Raw genomic sequence first — 27,450 nt, forward strand, 5'->3', positions numbered from 1 at the left:
ATTTTATTTTTTATTTTATTTTAATTTTTGTTTTTTTGTTTTAATTTTTATTTTTTTTGTTTTAATTTTTTTATTTTTTATTTTATTATTTTATTATTTTTTATTTACTTTTTATTTTTAAATTTTTTAAATTTTTTTTATTTTATTTAATTTTTTGTTTTTCTTTATTTTTTCTTTATTTTTTTCTTTATTTTTTCTTTATTTTTTCTTTATTTTTTATTTTATTTTTTATTTTATTTTTATTTTATTTTTTATTTTATTTTTTATTTTTAATTTTTTTAATTTTTTATTTATTTTATTTTATTTTTTATTAAATAGGTGGGCTGAAGGGCTGTTTGCCATGTGAGTGTGGTCTTACCAGGAGCTTTCTTCTCTTTGTTACGCTGACCTTTTTTCCCAGCAGACACCTTAGCAACTGCTGTTCCTGCCCATGAAACTGTGTCAAAGAATGTAGAATGCCACTGCTGAAAACTCCTCACTAAAACCACGTTTTGCTGGGAAGCACCCCCTAGTAGCAATACTGCTTTAAATCATGATCGTTTTCATGTCTATAACAACCCATTTTCCAGTGCTTATATTACCCTGCAGAATATTACTCTTCCATGTGTAATTGACTGAAGTGGAATTTTTCCCACTAGGAATGGAATTACACTGTGGAGCAGTTGGAAGGTGAAGCATTTAGGATCTTGCTTTCAGAGGACTATACAGAAAAAGAACATCTCAAACTTTCAAATCAGAAAATCTGTCAGTTGCAAGAAGAAGTGTGCTTCCATATGGAAGAAAGGAAAGCCCTGCTGCAAGAGGCCAATGACTTTTTTCATGCTGCTGGCAAGGTTGGTAAGAAGAAAAGTTTGTAATAATAACCTGACAATAAAATTACTGGTGTGCTCTTGAAGGCTGGTGGATGTGGGATGGTGCAAACAGCAGGCTAAACAATTTGAAGTGGAAAATTACAAATACAATTACTCTTTTAATATGACTTTTTGCCTCAAACTTCTCTCCAAAATGGCAAATCCATTAAAAAACATATTGTCTTTTTTTTCTTCCTTTAAGTATATTGAGTGCTTGGCTTCCAAATAAGGTATTTGGGATATATTTATTTGCCAAGAATTGGGCTTTAAGATTTTTTTTCTGTGAACACCAGAAACAATGTTTATATTTGCAGTGGTCTCCACAGGGGCTAATTATAATCAATATTATTAATAATGCAACCTTTTTTCCAAAATCTTTCAGTGAGAAGACTATTCAGAAAAGTTTATATTTTAGGGTGTCCAAAGACCAAACAGGTGTCTTCTATTTTTTTTTTTTTTTTTCATTTATGGAAGTTTTAAAAAGAGATAATTTCCAAGGATAGTTCCATCAACAGAAATATTTATAACATATACTTTTCTTTTTTCTTCAGGTACTTGATGGTCTTGAAAGTATTGAGAATTACCATAAAATCTCTATTTCAGAAGGCTTACATTTACCTATATTGACACTGAAGCACAAGGAATTGCAGGAAGCAATTAAAGGTTGTACAGCAACTACCATGCAGAAGGGAAGAACTTTAGTTAATAAAGCAGATTCTCGCAGGTATTAACACAAGTTTCTGATGAAACTAAAGTAGTAAAGAAACTTATTTTGAACATGTCAGTTTTACAAAAATTCTTGTGATGAATATAAATTTAAGTAGGAAATAGCTTGATGTGTGGGGAGAGGGGGTTGATATCAAAATTTCAGTTCTTAATTGTACAAGGTAAGTTCTTCATAATCTCATGTGGACTGCCTCAAGTATTTAGGTTCTGAATTGCTTCCCTGATGTTATGGTTTGTTATGAGACAAACCACTCCTGTAAATTGGTGGGTTTTTTTTCTCTCATTAAAACAACACACTTAAGGAGAGGTTGACTTAGAACGTGTACGACATTCTTTTTTCAGCTACTTTTAAAACTCTGAAATATTTTACAATCCAAAGAAAACATTCTTTTTAAAGTAGAACTGCTATGCCATATATTTTCTCTTTTAAGCTCTTCCATTTGTCATTTTAGTTTTTAGATAGTATTGCTAAAATGAAAAGTGAAATGAGCTATTTCTCAGTGAATCAGGTTATGTGGCTTGTGAGAATTAATGTATCTCTCTTATGAATCTACCTTAGGCACTGGTGACAAATTACTTGTTCAGAAATTTCATTCCTGTGTTTTACTAACTATCAATTTTATTTGGATTAATTTTAATATTTCTCTTGATTATTTTTCTTTTAAGGGTAACAATTTAAAATTCATAAGTTACTCATCATACAAATCAATAGAATGAATGAGTTTGTTTTTTTTTTTAAATCATAATCATCCTGTCTGTTGAGCAAAATATGAGAAGTAAATGACAGTTCTACTTTTCCATTTTAGCACTTGGGTAGCAGGAATTCAGAAAATGATGGAATATGTTCAAAAAAAGGTAGATAAATTAATCAGCCATTGTCCAGATTATGAAGAGCTTGCTTTGAAGAAACAACAATGGACTGTCGCACTTGAAGATCATCTGGATAAGGTACATACATCATAGATTCATAGAGTGGTTTGGGTTGAAAGGGACCGTAAAGAACATCTCATTCCAACCCCTCTGCCACGGGCAAGGACACCTTCCACTAGACCATGTGGCCCAAAGCCCCATCCAGCCTGGCCTTGGATGCTTCTGGGGACAGGGCAGCTACCGTAAGTGTCTCCTATAAAGTCTTCTACTCTTCTGCTGAACAACCCCAGCTCTCTCAGCCTGCCACCACAGGACAGGTGCTCCCGCATTCTGATCGCCTTTGTGATGATTACTATCATCATCATCATCATCATCATCATAGCACATCTTAATGCATTCATGAACGGTGCATTGTATTTCCATAATTTAGCTACAGTGAATATTGAAGTTGGATAAATAATAGCAAGTCCTTAAGAGAGTACACAGTTGTAGTCAGAATGTTGAATGCTCTTAGCAACGCAAAGGAACAGAAAGCTGTTCTGAAAAATTGAGCCATTTCCACGAGAGCCTTTTACCAGTGATGTTCAATTAAGCATGGATTTGCTTGGATAATGAGCTATTATAATTTCTTCTTTTGGAAAAGAAGTGAGCAATCAGTCCTGTGACCTGTAAGCAGGTTTCTTGTACTGCTTCTGTCTTCTGTTTGGTGTGGCTGAAGATGAAAATAAAAGTGTGGCAAAACTGAGGGTTAATAAGCACAGTGACTGAACTGCAGCAAATTTTCAGTAAATCTGAGGGAGACTAGATTCTATTCACTATAAAAATTCCCTTTGTTAATTAAGGTGTTGATACATCAAGGACATGACAGTCTTCTTTAAACAGTTGGAAGTCATATAGAGCTAAAGACCCTTCAGATTACTTGTCAGAGATAAAATAGAGAAATAGTTCCTAAACAAATTTCCATGTGTAAATTCAAATTAAAAAAGTAGAGTCTTTAGCAAGGTTCATATGAAGGAAACCAGGAGTGTAGATCAGAAAAGTAAAACAAATTTAATGACTAAATAATTAAGTCTGCAATCTGATATTTTGTATTTGCATGATGTTTATAATAAACCATTTCTGATCAAATATGAATTCGATTTGCTACAAATTGGCCCTTTTCCATTTATGTGTATAGAAATGATGTCACTGTTGTGTTGTGAATCTCAACCTAAAAGTTATGAAGGCAATTTGTACTTAAAATATAAACCTCAATTTGAACATAAGGTTTCATTCTGCTGTTTGTTCTAATCACTTTGTTCCCAGCCTTGCATTAGAGAACATTGTGTCATAATACAATACAATTGTTCATTGCAGTGAAGAATGCTTATTGATATATTGCTATCAAGCAATACACTTTTCATCCCAATTCTCCAGAGAGTCCCAAAGAATCTGGTGCCAAATTCAATCACCCCTCAGCCTCATATAATAAAATTTTAACCTTAATTAGCAGTTCTCAAGAAAAATGTTAGATGTAAATTCACATGTCTGATATGTTGTTTCTGGCATCATCTCCCTGTGATCTTCATAATCTGTTTTGTTATCATAGTGCATACATAATATCTTAGCGACAGTGGAAAGGAATTCTGTACATCTATCTACACAAAAATAGGTCTCTTGCCTTGTCAGAGAAGCTTTAAATGTACTTTCAGAAAAAAAGCCTGGAGCAGAATCAAAATATTTCTGCCAGGGCTACAATAGCAAGATTATAATGGAGTTGTGCCATATGGAAATCACAAGCCTCAGCTATTTAGGGTAAAGGAAAGCACTGCCAATAAAAGGAGAGCAAGGGGTTTTGATCATGCCTGTTGAAGAAATAGTAGAGTTTTCATCCTCTATATTTTAATTCCTGTCTTGCTCTGACTATACATGATATGGAAGCACAAGTTTTACCTTTTTTTCATTTCTTCTCTCCATCCCACCTTTTGGGATTGAGGTGTGTGTGTGAGCAGCTCTGTGGTATTTATTGCCAGTTGGGTTTAAACCATGACATTAGGCCCAGAAACATAATCTACACACCAACAGACAAGTGTTACCTCATTTCTTTTCTATAAAAAGTGATATTTTATATTGATGTCACGATGTCTACTTCTATAAATTAACCATGTGAATAATACTTTTAAATGAAGGTGTCACAATCAATTAAGAAACTCGCCCCGCTGCTCGCAGTTGGAATGGAGATTGGCTCATATTTGTGTGAGTCAGAAAGAGTTTTGAACAAACACCTTGAACTGGCTAAACAAACAAAGGTAAAAAAATAAAAAAAGTCTTTCAGTAATGTTAAGTGCTTTTAGAAACAAATGCTTCCCATATGTAATTCTAAATAAAGTGAGAGACTGAGAGTTTCTTGTAAAGAAAATGGGTCTGTGGTTTGCTTTAGAACTGTGGTTAATGAACAAAACCACAGGTAACATTACAGTCCTTAAATCACTGTTTTTCTTCACTGTCTCTATCTCACTGTGTTATTTGTTACTGCCTCAGGATGCTCGTACCAACTCTTGATAAGAAGACTCTTCAATGTGGATTGCTACTTCTACTCCACCAGGTTTAATAATTGTCTAGACAGCCAGAGGCAGAGAAAAACCTTTCTGTGGTTTATTGTGCCAAATGCAAGGGATGAACTGGTAAAGAAGAAAGAGGTAGTTCCCATTTGGAGAAACGGTGGAGGGGGCTGCAAAGAGGTGCATTGGTCATGTTGGGAGTGCAGCCATTGAACGAGAGCCCTGCAGCACTGCTCTCTGACACATGTGAAAACACATGTGAAAACACATGTGAAAACACATGTGAAGCTATTTTTAAGGCACACCCAAGGGCCTTTCCCACCCCTACAGCAGCCCTGCAGTTTCTGAAAGTGGGCTCAAACCACTTGAAGCCCTTCCATAGCCTTGGCATGGGTGTGTATTTCAGCTGAACAACATGCCAGTGTGTGTTCTAGGAGTACCCTGTGTCTTTTCAGTGCTCAAAATTCCATTAACCCTACAGAGTTCTTTTTGGTTTCAGGCAACAGTTTATAGGGTCATAGGGATGGATCTCTACTATACCCATGGAAATAAAATTCACTTCAAAACAGTACTGGAGAGCACATAATAAAAATATTAAAATCTCAGCAGATAAGCAAGAATATATTTTGGTTGCTCGAGACTTTATGATAGTTTTTAGTGTTTTTTCTGCCACATTTTCACATGACAGAGTGTTGCTTTTGTTTGCTGTAGTGTCTACTTCGCCCTGACAAATATATACACTCTCATGACTATACACCTCCTCTAACTATTCCTTCTGGGGACTGTGATACACTTTCAAAATAGCTATTTCAATAACTATACCTATCATTTTTAGGAAAAAAATGATATTTCTGTGATTTAATTTCCTTTGTGAACTCTTCTTCAAACAAGTAATGAAACTATACATGAGAAAACAATCCTAATGAAAATTAACCAAGTGATATCAATATTCACAAGTCCTTTCCAATGATTATACTTTTTTTTTTTTTTATGCTTCTACCTTCAAAGGAAACTTCTTGTGAACTGAAAGCAGCTGAGGGAATCATCAAAAATATGGAAGAGTTGGAACCTGAGCAGGTGGCGGCTTTTTCTAGCAGAGCTGACATTCTGAATAAAGAACTGAAAAAAATTGAAAGAAATATTAGTTCAAAGCTAGAAATTCTAGAAACTTTTGTGGCCTTTTTGCAGTCAGCTGTTGAGGTATGGATTACTTATTTATTCTCCGACTAGACAATAAAAATCCTGCAACTGAAAAATTTGCTTCCATTGTAGGAAGGATTGTAATTGATTTAGATTTTTGTCCTCTGCACGTGTGCACTCTCATTAGATTCATGGTAAGAAAGCTTCCACATAGGTATCTGGAATATCAAATTTGCTGATTGGATTCACAGAACTTTTAAAAATATTTTATGATGTCTTCATAGGGATCTTTGTTGCTGTCTCTCACTACTTCCGCTGACATGCTAATGCATATGGCTGGATTTAAAAAATGAAATTAAAACCATCTTTAGCTCAAATAATAATCAATTCAATACCAACATATTTTTAGTAACTGTGCTAATGGACTGTTAATTTTCATTTTGATTTGGATTCCATTGTAAGATAGAGTAGCTGTTCTTTAATATTTAGAAAGAAATTGAGGATAGAATGGAACCTATCAGATAAAATTAACCATAGGATTTACTTATTGCATGATCAACTACAAATAAAATTGTATTACATTCGTTTTGATTATTGTTAACTTCAGTTACTTCATGTTAAGTAGATCAGTGAAAATCAGTGCACTGATATCCTGGTACATTAAATCCATGTAATGTGTCAGAGACTGAGCTAATTGCTGCCATCTGTCTGCTTGCCATCTACTGGTTGGCAAGTTATTTAAAACTATTTTATTATTTGGTGTTTGTAAATATTTTAAGGACCCATTGATTTTAAAATTAAAAGATTCAGAGAGTGATATTCAAATTTATCATATCTCTATAACTTCTTATTATAAAACCTCAAGTTTAGATTTGTTTTATGATGTTTAATTAATGTCTTTCTGTAGGTGGATGATGATATTAATAATCTGAAGGAATTCTATAATTCAAAACCCCTACCAACAAACAGAGAGACTGAAAATAAAATTGCAATAGAGTCAGCTAATACTAAGTGGCAAAATACTATAAAGAAGACTTTTTCCACCCAAAATATGGGTTGCTATTTTCTTAATTTAGTAAATGTGGTGAGTATCATCTGATAAACCATATTGATCATTTTATACTTGCCTGTGATGAGGTCCAATTCTAGTTCTTTACCTGATGGATCTAGTTTTAAAGGGGCTAATGCTGACAAATACTTTCTAAAAAAGAATTTGTGTGCTTATGGTAATATAAAAAGTTTTGTGGTTAGCAATGTCAGAGTCCTTAATGACCCAGTCCATGCAAAAAAACCCAGAAATAATACATGCTCATATCTGGTTTTTTTTGGTTTTTTTTGTTTGTTTGTTTGTGTTGGAAAGCAGCATTACAGAAGTACAATATTAATGTTATTTTACTTCCACTAAGAGGCAGGGAGTCTTCACTGACTGAGTTTATGAGGGCTCAGGCTGTTAGTGTGGCTCAGGGTGTGTGTCCCTGCTGGACACAGCCAAGCAAAGCTAAGACAGAATAATGGCAAAGTCACTGAAAATCTTGACACATCCTCAGACATTATACCCCTAAATATATCTTGTCACCACATTTTCTACTACTCTGTTCCCATGTTATTCCCAGATTGTAGTTTTTAAATATCAGGAAGATGGGGATCATACTAGTAATTTATAGAAACAACTTCTCTTAGGAAAAAAAAAAATAAATGGTGAAACCAGAAATTGCATTACCCAGTTTTCTGGTATTTCTCATAGAGGTTCTACTGAAAAGAGGAAATAATACCAAATATCCAAATACTAAACACTTTAGCTCTCCTGTGCTTCAGTGCTGTTTTGTTTATCAACACCAAGGGGTAATGATGTTTTCCAGTTGCTATTTATTCTCCAAAAGGCTATTTTGGGTAGTTCTGCTTAGTCAGAAATTCTTTTATTTTGTCTGAGTGTGAAACAAACATCAGATGGCAATAATTCTGTCGTTACTGACCTGTTCTGTGTTTTAAACTCAGCTTTATATATACCCTCAGTTTACAAATTCTGTCCATCTGTGCCTATTTCTAGACAATATTAAGGGAAAAGAGTATTTAAACACATTCAATTTTTTTAATGCTGCACTAGGTTTTACTAAGCTTTTGTTTAAAATTATGAGGTTTTAATTGTATGTTATAAAAATATGTGGAAAAGAATGTGTCTATTTATTTGCCAGGTAAATGAGCGTTTAATATTAGAAGCAGAAAAATCGATAAAAGTAACAGAAGATATCATTATTAATCTGAATAAACAAAGGAACGAGCTGACTGCTCTTTGGGCAATCTGGAATTTTAAAATCACTCAAGTAAAACCCATCAAGCAACAGTGCCAGATATTTAAGGAACAACTAAAAATTGTAAGTAAAATAGCTAGGAAGAAAGCAACTGTGGCAAACATTTCTAGACTGTGATTAGTGACTTTCTTAACAACTATTATAGGTACTATTTAATAAGAAGTCATGACCAGTGAGATACAATTCTTGTCTGTAATCTGTTTTCTCTGTTCTGTCACCCAGTCTTCAGGAACCATGAAATGTTTTTGACCTTTTTTTCCCCTTAGTAAAATGCATACAAATCCAAGTCTCTGCTTTGAACTCTAAATTTTAATGCAGCTTAATCAATGCTTTACCAGCAGTGAGTGATTTTTGAATTCTTTTTTAAAGCGCCTTTTTGTTTGTTTGTTTGTTTGTTTGTTTGTTTTGAGACTGAACAGCTGCTAAACTGAATTGCGTCCTAATAGTTACTGAAGTGAACTCCACCAGGTTCATACAGAAGGAGGACTGAAACCTTCTTGGCATGTGGAGAGGGTACAGTGCTCCTTAAAAGAAGCACTAGCTAGGCTGGTGGCAGAACCAGAACCAGCCGTGGGTCCTGCACTCCTGTCCGAGTTGCTTTTCTCATGCTGTCTTAGAGATGTTTTATCACCCCTGTCACTCAGACAGAGAGGCTTTACTGGCAGCATTTGGCTGCCTGGTTTGAGGAAAGGTTTTTGTTACAAATTTAGGTTTGACTTTAAATTTAGTTTTTTTTTTTTTTTTTTTATTTATTGCAGTTAGAAATGGTGAATTTTTCGATTTTCTTTTAGACTACACGTGGATTAGAGATTCTTCAAGAGGCCCTCCAGCTTGCAGTACCAGTTGACCTTGGAAGTGACCTTTTAATTGTTTTGGAACTACAGAAAAAGCTGAACCAAATGAAACCACACTATGAGGTGAGAAACCAAGCAAATGGAGTGAAGGGTGTGTCAAAAGCTCTTTTTGGTCCTCTAAAGATCCACATCCTCACTAACCCAGACATTCTCTCTGGGGTTGAAGTGTTTTATGTTTTACATTGCTTTTCCAGGAGGAAGTGTTTGGGTGTGCTAATAAGGTAAGGGCAAAGTCATTTTGCCTTCAGTGCCCAGAGAATGTCTTGTGGGGATGTTAGCTGTGTATTCAAGTGACCCACAAGCACTGGGGTTGTGGAAGTACAAGGAGAGCATCAGCTCCATGAATATTGAATTTAGAACAGGTCAGAGGCTGAGGTACCTCACAGTGACCTTTCTGCCTCCTGTGAATACTGTCTCTGAGTTTGAGCAATTCACACTGCCATTGCCTTTTAATTATGTTTGACTTGTTTTCATGCAAGGCTGGGTGATAGCTGAGATTCGTGCCTACCAAAAAGTACAGAATGCAGTGTTTTGAAGTGCAGGGCACTGACTTCCCCCCAGGGCAATTTACCATTGTGAGGTGGTTATTTCATCAAATGTAAAGGAAAAATGAGAATTATGGTTGTGCCAACTGAGTTACTTCTTTGATTTTTTGTTAGCAACTGAATGCTGAGCTTGAGTACCTGATAAAACTATTGGAATTGCCAAGCCTGAAAGGATTTCCTGTGAAAGAGAATTCTGAGAGAATAAGTGAGCTTATTCATTTCCATCAAACAGTCAAGGATGCAATAATAGAATATGATGAGATTTTCAGCAAGACAGTCAAATTCCATCACATTAAAAAAGAAGTGAGTATAATGTTTTAAAATATACATTCTTCCCATTGTGATTAATCTCTCTTTGGTTTTGGTCCCTGGTGTTTTTCTATCCTTTTCCCAAAGAAATAAGATTAATCAACCTGGTGATCACAATTAAAATCTTGGATGTGAAGCTGCATGAATCAGTAGAATTTTAATTATTTAAAGCCAAGGGTAAGGGGAAAAAAATTAAGTTATTTTAAATAGACACGGATTTTCATTTTTATATATTTCAGCTGGAATGTCTATCAAAATCAGGAGAACTGGATATTCCTGAAATATGTGGGGACCCTGAAAATGTGCACCAGGCTAAAGCCTACCTTGTGAATTCTCAGGAGAAACATGCACATATTAGACAGCTATATACTCTACTTATTACCCAGGGAGTGGATATCTTGTCTGCAGTGCAGCAACCTGTGAGTACAAGCAGAATGATTTATGAAACCAAGGATAAATATGAAAGATTATTGGACTCATCTGGCTGAATTTTAGATGTGCAAATATGTATTACTACTCTGAGAAAAATAAAGAGAGAGCCTTAAGGAAATTAATCTTAAAATATCATTGCTTGGGAAAAAAACACCATAATTTACTTCAGTATGTTTTGTGAAGTTCAGGGCCCTGATGGCAATTTCTTGAATCTCTACATTACAATCCTACTACTTTGTAAAGGTTGTTTTGCAGATTTGTTCTCCTATAAAGAAAGAACAACAGAAGAACAAAATAGAAAATGTAACAATGATGTTATCAGTGGATTCAAGACTGATTTGCATGACAAGATGGATACAATTTTATAAAGGGATTGTTTATTCAGGGAAGAATTTTCATTGCTCTGTATTTATTCACTTACTAAGAAAGCAGGACTTCCCTTGTGACTTGGCTCAATTATTCATATTGGCAGTCTGCTCTTCAGACACCATCAATTGATGGGTGGCAGACAGGAGCTACTCTCCAGGTGGCAAAGGACTGGAGTAGGTCACTCCCTCTTTGCTCAGAGAAGACATCACGTTTAGGTTGTGACTATGACCCAAAACTACTCCCCAGACTACCAGTGAGTGAAACTGCTGTGTCCTTGCTCTCCTTCCAGTGGAGATTTAATAGTTTACTCTAGCTCATTGTGGCTGACTGTGCACGTTCTGCCTCAATGGTCTTCATTTTGCATTGGTTCAATCAATACATTTCCTGAGACTGATAAATTTCTTTGTCTCTTTCCTCATTAGAATTGCTTGAATGTTTCTGTAAAGAATCTGAAGCAAGAACTTGCTAGATTTGAGTGTGATAGCATAAACTGGAGCTCCAGAGCTGAAAAGTATGAGGAAGAACTGTCACAGTATTTCCAACACTGCACCACTCAAGAGGATATAAATGAGGTAAATGGGATGAATCCCAACACATTGAATGACTGTTAAAAGAGCTGTTGTGTTTATAATATACATTACTGTTTACCATTCCCCAGAATGCTTCATATGTATGCAGAAAAACACACTTTAATTTTAGCAGCAGCCTTGGATCTATGTACACGGCAGCAACAGTAAGCTATGGTTCATGGCTCTGCTGTTCAGGATTCTACCAAGCTGTTGGGCTGGCAATAAAATGCTTTCACAGTACCAAGAGGACTGGAAATAGAGCAGCTATGTTTTATTTCAGCTCTTTCAGCTCTGTCAGCTTCATCTGAAACATGAGTCGTCATGATTTTTTTTCTTATGAAGCTAAAGTTTCAAACGAAAGTAGAATTTGTACATATTGCAGTTGTCATTGGAAAGAACTTTCCGCATTTCAGTGAAAGTTCAGAGTAGTCTCGTATTAACAATTTTTTCCAGAAACAAAATAACACGATACTTGAAAAACAGCTAGGAGGAAAGGAAATATTCATTGGCATGAGAGATTACAATTTAACATTGTGGAACTTAGGTTAGGAATGATTACTCAGGTAATATGATTATCAACATAACAACTTGTTAGGCCAAGTACAAATGAATTCACAGATTAGCAAGCTACATTTGTTAGACATCTCTGCAAAAAATAATTAAGGAAAAACTTTTCAAAGAACTGACTTTCCCAGGGTGATCCAGTTAAATAAGAGGCTGATGGGCTCTATGCTTGATGTTCTGTAGATTATACTGCTCTGCATCTGTGATGTACAGAAGGTGGATTCTGAGCTGGAAGGATTTCACATTAATGTTCCCTGTAGCATGAAGCAAATGTAATAAAAATCCAGAACACTGAAAGTTATATATTCTTATTTTTATCCTTCGCTAAGAAAATCCACACCTAGGTAAAGACAGACTGTATTTTCTGAAAATCAAAAAGAAGAGACAACTGAGACTTTTCTCTATTTTTAATGAGAAAATGGTTGCTTGAGGTTTCTTTTCTTTTAAAAAGTGTTTGGCTACTTGCCACATACCCTATGTGGCAAAAATGTATATTTTGTCTTCTGATGGTTATTGGATATTCTGTAAAACAACTGCATAGCAGTTACTGTGTTCACTGATGGAGTTTTTTAGTTTATTTTTCTGTTTCAGATGGGAAGCTATGTTGACTGGTTAAGTTAAAACCTGTCATCCCCATAAACTAACTGAAATATACTAATTTGGCATGTGAATACATTTTTCTTTAGGATCCTTTTGTATTATAGGTTAGCACAGAAGATTAAGGTATTTCCTAAACAAATATTTGGCTAATGTACCTGTATATGCATTAATATACTGCCATTTTCTTTTTTTCCCCTTTTTTTGTTAAGTATTTATAACTAATTCTTTTTAGGGATCAAGAAACCAGACACTGGATTACCTCAAGAATATTATTTATGAGTATTACCTTCAGTATTTTAAATTCTGTCATTTTTATCGTCAGGAATTGAATATTGCTAGTATGTAACAGACCTGTCTAAATGAAAAATTTATTTACTATCTACTGTGTCTAAGCAAATAAATATTTCATGTGCCAGCAGCAAGCAGCAGCTGTTCATGGCCGTCACATAGTAAACAGCAAACCAGATAATTTAGTAAAGATTTACCAGTTTGCAGAGCAAATTTTAAAGCTGACTGAAAATATTTGGGATTCTACTGTAAATACTTACATTAATTTATGTTTGATGTGATTAATTTAGGTGAGTAAATACAACGTGTGAATTTGGGCTTAGGACTCGGTGGTATTTGAAGAGATCCTTAGAGGACTTAGCAAGTTCCCTGTGTTTGAAACTATTTGTGCTTCTATAAGAAACACGGGAACAAACACTGAAATTTATAGACAAGAATACATCACATGAGTTTTGAAACAGCCTTGGAGGAGAGAAGGGTAAAACGCATGCCTTTTGTGTGCCTTCTCTAATTTAAAGAGAACTTGAAACAGCCAAAAAGAGTATTTATGTCCTCAACATCTTTAAGTAGTATAGGGAAACTCATCTTTGAGATCTGTATTTGCCAGCTGGGGCTTCTGGTTTCACGAGGCAGTTTGGGGAGCAGCCTCTCACCTGCACTGTGTTACACTGGAGTCATTGGTGAGCTCAGCCTTGGGTGCACTGGTATACTGGATGTAGGAATGCTGCACTGGATCCGTTCAGGGGGTTATAAGTAACACAGTTAATCACACATGATAGCTTTTGTGATGAAGAAGCCTTTTCTTTAGGTGATCACTTTAAAAACAACATTAATGCATGTCTGCGTACAACGTGCAACAAAAGAGCAACACATCCTGAAGCAGGTTCACAGCTCTTCCCAGTTATCTCACTTCTTCTTCACCGTGTCATTATGCATACACTTATGGAAAGATATGACTGGAAACATGGATTTTAACCATAAATGGTAATGAGCTATCTTTATTCACAGGTCAGTAGGAACTGATATGTTGCCACATTTCTGACCTTGTAATTTATTCTGCTTGTTGCCCCAGGAATAACATAGTCATTAATGACTTGAACAGCACCTTTTTTTTTTTTCTCCTGCTTCTTATTTGACTGTTTCTTAATCTTTGTGACTTTGAAAATCTGTTTTCATCAACCTGCTTTTATAGGGTGTTTTGATTGTTGATGCTATGAAAAGTTTTGTATATGAATAGAAGGGGAAAGGTGAGGGATTAACAATATTGATGTTCCTTCTAGAGTGGCTCACACAGTAATCAAAGCATTTACTGGAACGGTGCTGTTAACAAAAAAAATGTTTAAAGCATTTTATAACTTGATTTTTCCATTTATTTTGTGGTCCTGTAATAAATTTAAGCAATTGTTATTTAAACCACTCTCCTCCACTATCATTCTCCACCCATGACAGGGCAACTCTAGTTAGGAACAGCTGCCTGATTAAAGACTATGACACAATAGACAAGGTACAAAGTTCCACTAAAGCAGTGGGCTGAAGTCACTGAAGAACATTTGGATGTACAGTCCTTTCAGTATTTCTCATTTAATGCTGCAAAACTGAAATATGTTTAGATTTCTAAAAATTGGAAGCCATGCACCGTCTTTGGTGCAGTTACTGATGATAAAAGGAGTTGTGCAAATGCAGTCTGATGTACAAGTCAGAGCTGAGTCTGGCTTTTCCACTGAGGCTAAAAGAGAAAAGTGGCAGCAGCTGCAGACCTTTGGCACACAAGCTATCATATCTGAAACAAGGAGATCTAATTTCACATACTGCTATGAGGAGAGCCTCCAGCCTTATAAATTATCACTACTAGTCTGTATGTGCACAAGCCAGTGAAATAAACTAAATTCTTATTCATCGTTTCCTTCCCAAAAACTTGAAGCAGTAAATAAGACTCTTGTGTTCTAAATAAAAAAAAAAATACTGTTCTGCAGAAGTGATTATATTAACAGATGGTTTTTAGATAGACTTTATTTTTCTGTGTACTTGGGTGGGATAAAGAGCTTAAACTCATTGGAGATAACAGTGCCAGTGGTAGAATTCCCTTCCTTTCCAATACACTGACTGAGCACAATCTGTTGATTCTGAAATAATGTGGCAACATCCCACTAGATGAAATGAAAATGAAAAACATATCCCTTGATGGATTAACATTAGTATATAATAATAATAATAGTGAGATGTTCCAATAACAGTAGCTGAAAAATAAGCCTTCATTACTCCCTGGATTCTTTGGCAGGAAGGAGGAAGGGGGCACGGTGAAGTCTGTAGGAGTTTTTAATATTAAAAAAGCCTCAAATACATATTTAGATATCCAATTGTGGATGTGACCTGAACTTGCTAACACTAATTAAGTAAGTTCTTTTCATTTGTGTGTCTGGAGTAACAGATCCTAAAGCATTAGAACTTCTGCATTTCTTTATATCAGTGTCTTTAAATAAAAATATATTTTAACACAATTTATTCGTTATTATTGCTATTATACATTATCCTAAAAGCAAAATATTATCTACCTAAGGGATCTGTAATTCTTAAAATCAATATTTTGGTCATTTTTATATTCTTCCATTTCAATTTTATGAATTAATTACAAATAATTTGAAAATGTGATCATGGAATGGCAAACTAATTAAAATAGTACTGATTTTAAGCAGGTTTTATGCTAGTCTGATTCTTGTATTTATTGCTTAAAGACATTAAAAAGTAACATTAATATCTGAAAGGAGTTTTTTAAGTCGTAAAAAGTTGCATAACTTTCAGAGAAAAAATATATGGAAAAGTGCTTAAAATTTTCATAGGCCTTTAAAAAGGGTTTATCTAAATGTCTTTGATATGCTCATTATATAAAATTGATAATGAAAAAATACATATGGTTTATTAAATGCCCACTTGTAAGACAATATTATAGGAAACATAATTGTAATTTGAAAACAAAAGCTAAAGAATATAACAACCCTATATTATAGCTAGTTCCCATGGCAAATAAAGACTGGGTTTAAAATTATTATTAATTTCTATATTAAATTCCCAGTGTTTAAATTGTCCATTATACAGCTATTGAAAAGCCTAGACTGATGTGTGCTGATTTCTTTTTTTTTGCTAACAAATATGTTTACACCGTTGCAGCTCAGAGAATCATTTAAGGACCTCAAAAAGAAATTCAACAATTTGAAGTTTAATTATATGAAGAAAACTGAAAAAGCTCGAAATATGAAAGTACTTAGAATACAGATTCAGCAAGTTGATACATATGCAGAGAAGCTACAGGTAACAGAAATTCTAGGCTTAGTAAAAGTTTCACCAGTTGAATTACTTGGCCTATGCCAAACACATCACAGGAGATTTAGCACACCACAAAATTTATTGTGCACTTCTCTCTTACTTTTCTCATTATATCCTCCGTGTCTGTCTTTGAGTGAGACATTTTTCACTGTTCTGTTCCTGTTATTCTGCCACTTACTTCAGTGATGTTAACTCAGTTCCTGACTTCGCTCCTTTGATCCGCCATCATTTTTCTGTTTAATCTTTTATTCTTCTTCTGTTTTGTGACCTATTCTTTCTTCGTGAAGAAACCCAAAATAATAGTGTATTGCATCAAGTTAGTCTCTTGTCTTCGTGATTTCATCATGTAAGATGAATCTTTTTCTTCAGAGCCTTTGGCTGTATTCATGGCCTGGAGTTGATCATGCTCATTTGCACCTTAGAACCCTGTTAGCCTCATCCATTTTTTACATTCACCAGAAACTCTTCCTTCAATGGCCTTTTTAGTTGCAAGTCATGCATGACCATATTTTATTACTACAGATATGTCTTTATTTTTAAGATGAAAAAAGTTAGCTCAACTATACCTTTAATAAATACAATTTGCATCATTTTAATCAGCTTTGCAGAGGCTCTTCAGTTTCCTTTGGTTTTTGAAAGATCAGCTTGTAATTTTCAAAACATAGGACAAGAACTGTGTTTGTATGGTTTTCCCCTGCTTTTTTATATTAGATTTCAAAAATTAGAAACATTTTATTGTAGTATTTAACAATGCTATGTCTTTTAAACAGATTCTTAAAAAGAAGATGGATAATTTAGAGAAGAAAGTCATTGACCCTTTTGCAAATAAACCTAATGCTAAAATTCAAGTTCTCTTGGGCTCAATTGGTGATTTACAAAAACAGCTGAATGACTTTAATATGGTTGTGGAAGATTACAAGCAAAATCTGGATCTCATGGAGCACCTGCAACAGATGATCAAAGAGGTACTACTAAACCTGACATCCCCACTGTGGCTGTAATAGTGATCCAGCACAGGGATAGATAAAGGTGTTTTAAATGCCTCAACTTAATTTGTACTTTCCAAAAGTAATAGATTGGTATTTTTTTTTTATTATTGCCATGTCTCTTTCTAAATTTGTGGTGAAAGGGGGAAACAAATGTGCAGTGTGACCATACTCATGCATCTGGGGTCTCCATATGGCATGTGACTTTCACAGTCATTCAGCAGGTCTATGATCATGCTTATGATCTCATTTCTCTAAGCAAGCTCTGAGAAAACACAGGAAGTGCCACAAAGTCCTCTTTGGTAGCCATCAAATTATGACAGGCAGGTTGTCACAGTGCCCACTGTGGTTTATGTAATGATGGAACTGAAATGTAAAAATACTCAGCTCCTTGATAGAGGAACACATTTCTTTTTTAGTAGACTAAGTTTTTAAATATATCTATATTTTTTTTTCTGAACTGCAGTTTTTCTTATTGGACACTTCCATAACCTTAATGTATCTGAGGACTGTCTCAGGCATTGTCTCTTTTTTAAAAGAAAAAAAGTTTGTGACAGTATTGTAACAGTACTTTCCCTCTTGCTGTATTGTGTTGGTGCTCTTGTCATGGGGCAAGCTCACTCTAATTATCACTGTTTATTTTGAGAAATAACATTGTTCTTATCCCCAAAGGGATCTAAGTGTGTGACAAATTCCCTTAATGATGAATCACAATACTAAAGTTTTGTTTAAGAGATGTTTTCAGTGTCTGGTGACCTGATCAATGTGTTTGTGCATATACCATTAACAAAGAAATTCGTTAATATTTGTTGAACATTTACAAACATTTTCAAACTCCTCACTTAACAGAAATAGATTATTTCCTACAGCTAAAATTTACTCAAAACTTTTCTTTCAGCAAATAGGCACAATCTTAAATGCTAATTTCAACAGTGGCTAGAAATGGAGATTTTTAGCCACTTTGTGTAATGATGCAATACTGATGGCTCTGAGTGAACACCAGATTGTGTCCTGTTCTGAGTATTGTTAATGAATGGTGTTTATCATGCATATGTTCTAAAGCCCATTCTTGTCAGTAGAAAGATTCTTGGTGACTTCAGTGATTGCTGAGATAAAAAAACCTGTATAGCTAGTATGTTAAATTTAAAGAACCCTTCTGCCCTTACACAGCTATAACTGAGGCCATGAAGTTTTTGAAATTAGTCAATTGATACACAAGGTGGAAGAAACTCAGAAATAAAACATGTTTGTGCAGAACCATTAAGTAATAATCTCACCATGCTTGTAAGATGAGTGTGAGTCTAGTGTTTAATGAAAATGTAACAGCCATTAATGCTTGAAGCACCATTATTACTTAAAAAAAATGTTTTTCAGGTTAAATTTAATCGGGTTTAAGGCATATTATATGCCACTGATCATGGAAAGTCTAAGAATAATCCAGTCTCTTCTGCAACAGCTTGAACTGCAGATAGTAATTCATTATAATGCAAGTTTTTATCCCTCAGTGCCAATTTTGGTTTGAAGATGTGAGTGCAACAGTGATTAGAGTTGGCAACTACTCTGCAGAATGCAAGACAAGAGAAGCAATAGAGACTCTCTATAAGCAATTCAATAAATTTATTGAACCTGCAGTGCCTCAACAAGAAGAAAAAATGCAGCAGATTATGGACCTTGCTAGACGGTTATATGGTGAGGAGATACCTGGTAATGTATTGTGGGGACAAAATGCAGCACCTTGGGATGGAAGTAAGCAGACTCCTAGATTTGTTCATTTAGGAAGAAAATCCAATGAATTTTAAAGAATAAATGTTGTTTTAAAGTATCGATTGGAAGAGGTGAAGGATTTCAGAACAAATATTTGCAAAAAGTGAAAATATGAAAGTGCTCAGTAGACTGGTATTTACTTAGTTTTCTGTATACAGTCTGAGTTCACCTTGAAATCAAAATGTCCTTCCAATATTCATGAGCTTGGAGTTAAGATTTCATGGCTTAAGCACTCTCATAACAGGCAAGCCTTTGAAGCCAGAGGATATTATAATGATATACATCAGTGCTGAATAAATTTTTTTACGTTATAACTGTGAATAACTGATAGGATTTGATTGCCAAATTTTTATTAGCAAATAATGTAGACTGCTATCTAGGTACTGTATTTGCAATTGTATTAATTTGGAACACTGTTGACCGAAAAAAAACTGAAAGTCAAATCAATTCATATTTTGCTGCTTTTATTTTTCCCTGCTTGTAATTCTTATATATCTTCTAAAATGATAAGGTATCACCAAAGATAAGGTGACAATCCAAACATGCAGCCTATCAATTCAAGTAGTAAAGCTAAAAAAATTTCAACAGTCAAACTAGGCTTGAAATTCCTTCTCACTTAGTGGAAAGGATATTTAGAGAGCACAGATAATTTTCTCTCCTTTTTTTTTTTTTTAATCCTTCTCAATATTTCAGACATGCCTATCTGCAGGAAAGGAGATGACAGAATGGATTTTTGACAACAGCTGATTAGGAACACCAGGAGAAAGAAGTTGCTTGGTGTCTTTTAAGTCATTACAAGGGGAAAAGCTTCTCCATCCTGCCTTTGTTTTGTATTTCTTACAACAGGGATCTATATGCCTTCTAGTTGTGCAGGGTGACAATGAGTTTAGGGGACACTTAATGAGGTCAGCATCTCTTAAAGCAGTATTACTAACCAGAGAGAAGACCTGCAGAAACTATGAGGATTCATCTCAAGTAAGCTAATACGAGCTGGGAAAGCACATTACTGTGAGTGACAGAATTCTTTCAGCAAAAAAACCCCACAGAAAATCGTGTTTATTGTAGTACCTTGGGGTACCAAATTGCACAGGTAGTTGCAGGTCTGTTCGAGGCATTCTGTTCCACTTTCATGCTGGTTTGCCTTTGTAGGTATTGAAGAAGGAAAGAAGTATGTTGAAAAGATTGTATTAAAGTATGAAGAAGTCATGAATTCTGTTGATGGGTTGTGTAGATCTCTGCGAGAACTTAAGGAGATAAAGGTACATTTCTTTTTAACTGGAGAATGTATTGCATCTGCATTGATTTATCATGCTTAGTGTCTGAAACAGTGCTTTTAGCTGAGGATCATCTATGGTAGCACGAATTGCTTCTTAATTGTTCCCTTTTCTCTTACTTTAGGTAATGATTGTTATGAATCAATGAAGTGCTACTTGTTTGGGTTCTAAATACTTCTAAGTTTCTTTTTCTTTGCTTCTTTCTGAACTGTTACTTCTGTCAAGCAACCTTTAGGAGAAAATGTCAAATTTTCTTTGAATATCTAGACAAATACTTTTTTTCCCCATACTTCTTCTTCCTTTGATATTGTAAAATAGGTAACTGCCAGACCTACAAAATACCAACCAACCTCGCTTGGCTCCTTCTTGGAAAAGACATCCTGAAAAACAAGTTGTGTTAAACCCAAAGTGATTTGAGCTAGAAAAGCCTTGTTTTTACATACGTATTTAAGAGAACAGCATTTTTAGTTTCATGTTCTGATAAACTGCTGTAGATGTAATTATATGTAACACATTAACTGAGGAGGAATTATGGAAGACAGGTGATGGGGTAGATAATTAAGACTGTCTACTCCATCCCCCTCTATTCTCAAAGTAACATCTGAAAAATCTCCTGCATGCAGCAGCAGCTGATGAGTTAATTCTTCTGTGAGGGTGGAAAAATTAAGATGCTTAAATATCCTGCTTTTGTTGGTACTGAATGTTGTTATGTTCTTCTTTGGTGGAATTATACTGTAAAACTGACAAATGCTCATATTGTCCATTAATACAGTTTAAAGCAGTAGGAGAGTCCAAAAATACAAATTAATTCCAAAGATCTTTAGGTGAATGGAAAGAAGTCTTTATTTTGCACTGTGACCATATAGAAACCTCAACATAAATGCCCATTTTCCTCCCCATTTGTGTATTTCACAAACTCAATTGCATGCAGGACAGTGATCTCAGGTTCTGTTAGAAGAGGTCTTGAACCTTTCATCTTTTCTAGAGCAACACCGGATGATCTTTTCAAGTCAAGTGGAATTTCAAACCAATTTTACTACCTTATTTTGATTAATTTCCATAAATTCATTTAATTTGTCTTAAAATATATATCTGCAACTATTTGAAATGGAAAGGGTTGGTTTTTTTTATACTTTGTGTGGTATTCTGAGGTTTAAAAACTAATATTCTTACTGAGCATTTCCAGAATATATCAATAATCAATGTATCTTATGAAGAATAAATAACTCAGCAAACTATCTACACAGACATGTGCCATCTGTATGGAATGCTGTGGCTCTAAATCGAGTTTCACTTCCTGTTATTTTTCAGGCATGACAAATTAAGGGGAAACGTATTGTATAATCTTTCCTAATCTTATATGGCTGCTGAATGCCAGGAAAAAAGCTTTGATTTTTCTCAAGTGCAAAATTAAAGACTACTTATTCTTCCTAAAAGAAAAAAAAAAATAGACTGAAAAGATCACATGGAATTTTTCACTTGTTTAGTGCTAGAATGGAAAATTCATAATGCAGCACTTTTTTTTAAGAAACTTGTTTAAGACTATAACTTTGGCTGTGCAGCTAAAGATATGGAAGATACAAAACTGTAACTATGAATCTTTTGGTTTTCTGTACCTTGTGTCACTATTATTTTCTTTGAAATATCTGGAATTCTCACCTGACAGTTTTGAAGGATTTATCAAGTCTCCCTAAACAGAGTGGTTGTCCAGATTTCTGTTATGCTGTGTTCTATGTTCAGACCACATACTTCCCTTTCCACCTTTAAAAAAATTTATTATAGAGACTCACAAATGTTTCTTTCCTCCCTAGGACTGTTTCCCTGCAATTCTGATATTTTTTTCTGAATTTGTTGTTAATTATCATTTTTCTTATGACAGTGTTACTTAATCCTTTATTCCCCCTTACTGAGCCTGTGTATAAATTGGCTAATATTCCTCAGAACCTTGATTAGCCTTCAGTCTGACATACTGAATTGTAGTCTTCTATAGTTTCCCTTTCTCAGAAAAGATCCTGTCAGCTTCAAAAAATGTTGTCACTGCTTGTCCTAGAATTAATTGGGGTTTGCTGCATTTTTTTTGCCATAAGCAATTTACACCTGTGCTGATGACAGATTTTCACTTTGGTGTTTCCTCTGTTGTACAGAGCACAAGTCTCTGTGTAGCTAACAATTCCTACCTTCTCCTGTGTGCAAACTTACTTATTTTTCTCTTCACGTGGCAGAAAGTTGATTTTTCTGAAGAGTTGATTACTGTTAAAAAAGAAGAAAGAAATGGTCAAGAAGCATATGAGACTGTTAAAAAAGTGGAGCAAAAGCAGCAGGTTAGTTCAGTTAATTGGGTTTTTTAATAACTAGAACTCTTTCTTAAAAGGCTCTGAGCATTGCTAGGAAGGTCCTCGTTTTTCAATCTTAAAGCCTCCACTGGGATGGGTGTTATCATTGTAGTCTTTTGTCAATTGTTTTTTGGTTATTTTCAGTTATCCTTTTCCCTTCTATGCAATCCACATATTCTTCCCTATGAATTTTTACTTTTTAGCATTTTTACATGTATATGTTAACATGCATGTACATGTCCTTTTCTAAAGACTCTTCCTTTCCTAACCTTTTACCCATTTTTCTTTGGTACTACTGCCACAATATTCTAAATGTGACTCGGTTCTCTTTGCGACCATTCCTCCTTCTTGAAAAAGAGAACTTCTTCTTGAACTCTCTCCTTTAAAAATAAAACTTAAGGGCATATAGGAAGTAATAGTTGAGACTGCTGATAGTATTCACAGAGCCCTAGATTTCCTATGATGCCTAGATACAAGTTAGGAAAATAGTTGATTTATAAGTAATATTCTATGAGAGAAACATGGGTCAAGTTTTTAACTAAATAATGGTGGAAATTATGATTATTTGTTGAATCATTAAGGTCTTAATCAGGAAAAAAGTGGGATTTTAAAAACATTTTTCTTTCAGATGGCACCAGGCGGATTGCTTACAAATTCAAAAAGCATAGCTGAGAAGAGAAGCACTACTCTGTCTCCTGCAGCCACTAAACAAGTATGTGTTTTTCATCTCAGTTTGTATTTAATCAGATTGATGGACATCATTGTATACTCTCACAGGAATTCTGCTCTTTAACTTGCTGTGTATCAAAAGTGAGGATTATTCTTATATTGGTATGTTTTGATTATATTTTCACTTACAGGGGTGCCAAAAACCTGATCAAACAAGCAAATCAATTCAGTTTAAAAAGAGTGGGAACAACAGGAAACAGAGAAACAATGATGGAACACAAGTGCAGCTGTCAGTAGTTCAGTAGGACATCATGTCAAATATAATTTGCTGTAATATTGGTATGACACTATAGAAGAAATAACAGAACTCACCATCAAATAATTGTCTTTATTCTCATCTCAAAACATTTAAGTTCCATTTCAGTTGCCAAGATTCTCTGCATCAGAGATCATAAATAATCCAAAGTAGGGACTGCATCCATGTTGAGGACAATTCACAAAAGATAAGACAAGGTTGAGTATGCATTTAGAATTATAAAAATCCAGACAAACATCTTTTATTCATGGATATGCGATAAAAAATATGAAACTTTCCAGATAATTAATGAATAAATGAAATCTTAAAAATACAGGCAAAGCAAAGCTATGTTTTATTAGCTTAAAAAATCTTTTGAAGGCTTGGCATCCTGGATGTAAATGTAAATAATTTGCTATGTAAAATAGTCTGATAAATTGGAGTGGGCGGTATAAAATTTAAGTCCTTAGAAAGGTAGGATCCATTGGTAACAGGTTTAGAGATCTGAAAATTCCATTTTGAAAGCTGATAACATAGACAAATGCTGCAAGATATTAAACAGTGATGTTTTGTAGATATTCAACTAATCTAATTCTCTTCAGTTCAATACAAGATGTCCTGTAATCTGCTGATGACCCAAAATTAAACCTAATTAATTTTCTTACCTCCATTCCAAGTCAGTGGGAGTTTCAGCATTGACTTGGAGCCCAGATTTCCCTCAAAATTTTTTGACTGCTCCAAAGAGCATCCCCCAGGAGAATCACCTCAGCAGATGTCCAGAGCTGTATTTTGCTAAGCCACAGTTTTGTCAGTCCTCATCAGGCTGAGTCTCAGCTGCCAAGAAGAGAAGTCAAGGGTATGCAGAGCAGCAAATATCATATGAGGATTGTGGCAACTATGATGCCTCTACCCTTTTCATCACTCCATACTTCACGTAAAGTGGCAGGTTCATCTCACTAGATCTTCGTATATGGGCCAGCAATCTCTAATTTCATCTGTACCTCTGCAAGCTGCTTTGCCAGTGCTCATTTACTTCAAATAGAACTCTCTTAAAAGTATGCTAGACCTCGTGGCACATTGATCCTCCTGCTTTTTTGGTGCCATGCTACCAAAGCCTATCTGGCAGGTTTCTCACAGCTCACCTGTCATTCTTTTCCGCAGCATTTTCCCCAGCGTCTTCTGCCATCTCTTCAGGGCTCCGAGTTAATCAGGGGATGCTTGTGAGAAACACTTTTACAGTAAAACTTGAACTTCATCTTACAACCAAATTGAATTGTTTAATAAAATAGACACAGTAAAATCCCAACCTTCTTCCAGTCATTTTTTTCATAGATCTGGCGTGAATCACATTGTTTTGAAATAACAAATGTAATAACTTGGAAAAGCCTCTATATTAAAATTTGCATGTCTAAAGGACCAGGGTACATATGAGGTTCTATTACTTCTGGGTTTTAAAAATAATTTTTGCACAAATTGTTAGATTGTATTTTGAGCAGTGAAGCAAAAAGAAAACCGAAACAAATATACCACCACACTCTTGTACTGGATACCTCCAAAGAGACCTCCTTTGCTAAGCAATGAAATTCAGTGTATCACCCAATTTATTTGAGTGGGCAGTTCATAGGTGATAGGAACACTGCTTAATAGATTACATATTTGTGTATAGAACTCTCAGCAATGAGAGAGTAGCTTAAGAAAACATTATGTATACCTTTGCACAAATGAAATCAATCTGAATATATGATCAAATTGATACATTGCAGAAATCAAGAGGGAGAGAAATAATTAACAAAGCAGATTATGTCTTTGGTGCTTTGTGATCAAAATTAATGCATTAATGCCTCACCCAATTCTCTTTGAAACATGATGAGAGAGATTTTTTTCCTGGATCCAAGTTAACATAAAAATAATTTTTACGTTGCTTTTCTTTTAACATTTGGGAGGTTCTGCAACAGCTGTCAAAATTTTTGGAAAAAAAAGGAAGAGGGAAATATAAAATGCTTGGAAAATGTTATAGAGGTGTTGACTTAATTATTTGAGCATGACTGATAACTTTTTCTCAAAAAGACAAGTCCAGGAACTTGGCTGTTAATTTATTTTTATCACTATGTAACTGTGTCCCATTTAGATGTAATTAGGCCACCTACTCCTCCTCCTCCACCTTCCCCTTGAAAATGCTCATATAAACACAAGCTACAGGAAATTCACAGGTTGCCCTTTGTTTATAGTAAGGTACTTTTTGTTTCATGTTGCTGTTATAAAAAGTGCTTATATGTAATTATAATAATATTTTCTAGAATCTATTTGAGCAGTTTGAAATTCCAGTGGGCTGCTGCAACATTTTCTGACAGATGGTCTTCTGCCCCATTTTTTTCTCCCTCTCAGAATACTTCAGGATTAATTAGAAGAAATATTGTTTCTAGATTTTGCCTGGCAAGGGGATGTACTAAACAATAACTCATTCTTTGTTTTTCTTTTTCTTCTTTCCTTTCTCTTCTTTTCCCTCCTAGTTTGAGGAGAGGAATATATTGGCTGATATTTCAGTTATCTGTCCAGCTGGTGAGGATCTTGTTTCACAGGATACAGAGCAGTCATCCTCAGCCAAAGAGGATAGTTTACAGAGTGAATTCCCAGCAGAAGAAACACCCTCCGGAGATGAATATGAATGTATATCACCTGATGATATGTCTTTGCCACCGCTTTCTGAGACACCAGAATCCAACCTCTTACATTCTGAAACAGAGCTAGAAGAGCAGTGCTGTTGTAGTTCTCATAGTCTGCATGTCAGTTCCTACAGCTTGCAAATGCAGAAAACCACTAGAATGGTAAAACTCATGGAAGCATCTGACCTCTTAACAAATCCTGCTTCTGCTCGTGCTACAAATAATAGAATGGAAAGCCCATTAGATCACTTTGAAAAGTTTTGTGTCTCTTTACCACATTCTGGTCCAAAAGTCGGAGCAGCATCTCCTTTGACTTGTAGCTCACAAGGAATATCTGAAACTAGCTCTGCTTCCTGTCCTATAAACGCCAAACCAGCACACAGCATGATGAGTGAAATGTGCAAAACAAATTTACAGCACCTTGAACTTCATAAAAGCATGGCAGAAGTGCAAGAAAAGTTGCATGCCTTGAATAACTGTACTAAACCCCAGGACAGGCTGCATGCTTTGCCTGATGCATTCTCAGGTTTCGTGTTTCAATCAGACACCACCAGAAGTTGTCAGAGGCAGATGGTTACCCGAGAAGAGATTAAAAGTTCTTCAGAAAAGAACAGCATGGCCAGCCTAACTGGACAGGCGCCTAACTTCTCCCAGCTTCTGTCTAACAAAACCGTCCTGGAAGGTTCTCCAGTAGCTTTGGAAGTAGAAGTAACGGGATTCCCAGAGCCTACACTGACATGGTGGGTAGCTTGCAACGAGAAGTAGTAAATATACCTAGCAGTGAGCCACCACAAACCTCTTATAACCAAATCAATTAATCTGTAGGCTAGAATAAATGGCTTGTATCCTTTTTACTCCACACTTCTGCATGATTTCCACCTTCAGAATTGTCTTCAACAATTAACCAACTTGAAATAATCTGTACCAAATTTTCTGAATGGGAGTATCAAATTACTGCAAACATGTCCAATGTTTTTAAACAAAAGCATCATATAGTTCTCATATTCTGGAATATGGCATTCTACTCATTCAATGCCTTCGTAAAATCATTGCACGCTTCAGATTTACCTGAAAATTCAAATTCCCCTGCATTTTCCCAGGCCCTGGGAACTACATATGGACAGACACATAGATGTGCATGCACACTGAAATATTTATACAGTTACTACATAGATGGGG

At 35.1% G+C, this 27,450-nt stretch overlaps 1 protein-coding gene across 2 annotated transcripts in view; it reads left to right on the forward strand.

The window, feature by feature from the left end:
• CCDC141 (coiled-coil domain containing 141) overlaps positions 1 to 27,450 on the forward strand; it is a 57,503-nt gene that overhangs the window by 20,838 nt on the left and 9,215 nt on the right. The window contains exons 7-24 of one of the 2 annotated variants that reach the window (XM_062498407.1): positions 639 to 833; positions 1,403 to 1,575; positions 2,384 to 2,525; positions 4,616 to 4,735; positions 5,996 to 6,187; positions 7,035 to 7,211; positions 8,320 to 8,499; positions 9,228 to 9,353; positions 9,950 to 10,138; positions 10,384 to 10,563; positions 11,368 to 11,517; positions 16,132 to 16,272; positions 17,058 to 17,252; positions 18,779 to 18,962; positions 20,187 to 20,296; positions 22,534 to 22,632; positions 23,273 to 23,356; positions 26,125 to 27,011. In XM_062498407.1, coding sequence (XP_062354391.1) covers positions 639 to 833; positions 1,403 to 1,575; positions 2,384 to 2,525; positions 4,616 to 4,735; positions 5,996 to 6,187; positions 7,035 to 7,211; positions 8,320 to 8,499; positions 9,228 to 9,353; positions 9,950 to 10,138; positions 10,384 to 10,563; positions 11,368 to 11,517; positions 16,132 to 16,272; positions 17,058 to 17,252; positions 18,779 to 18,962; positions 20,187 to 20,296; positions 22,534 to 22,632; positions 23,273 to 23,356; positions 26,125 to 27,011 — 3,524 coding nt within the window. Of the gene's footprint in view, positions 1 to 638; positions 834 to 1,402; positions 1,576 to 2,383; positions 2,526 to 4,615; positions 4,736 to 5,995; positions 6,188 to 7,034; positions 7,212 to 8,319; positions 8,500 to 9,227; positions 9,354 to 9,949; positions 10,139 to 10,383; positions 10,564 to 11,367; positions 11,518 to 16,131; positions 16,273 to 17,057; positions 17,253 to 18,778; positions 18,963 to 20,186; positions 20,297 to 22,533; positions 22,633 to 23,272; positions 23,357 to 26,118; positions 27,012 to 27,450 lie in introns of both variants that reach the window. The other variant, XM_062498408.1, reaches the window with a different exon arrangement.

The sequence above is a fragment of the Cinclus cinclus genome, chromosome 9, assembly GCF_963662255.1.
Source record: "Cinclus cinclus chromosome 9, bCinCin1.1, whole genome shotgun sequence".
In the NCBI taxonomy this organism is placed as follows: domain Eukaryota; kingdom Metazoa; phylum Chordata; class Aves; order Passeriformes; family Cinclidae; genus Cinclus; species Cinclus cinclus.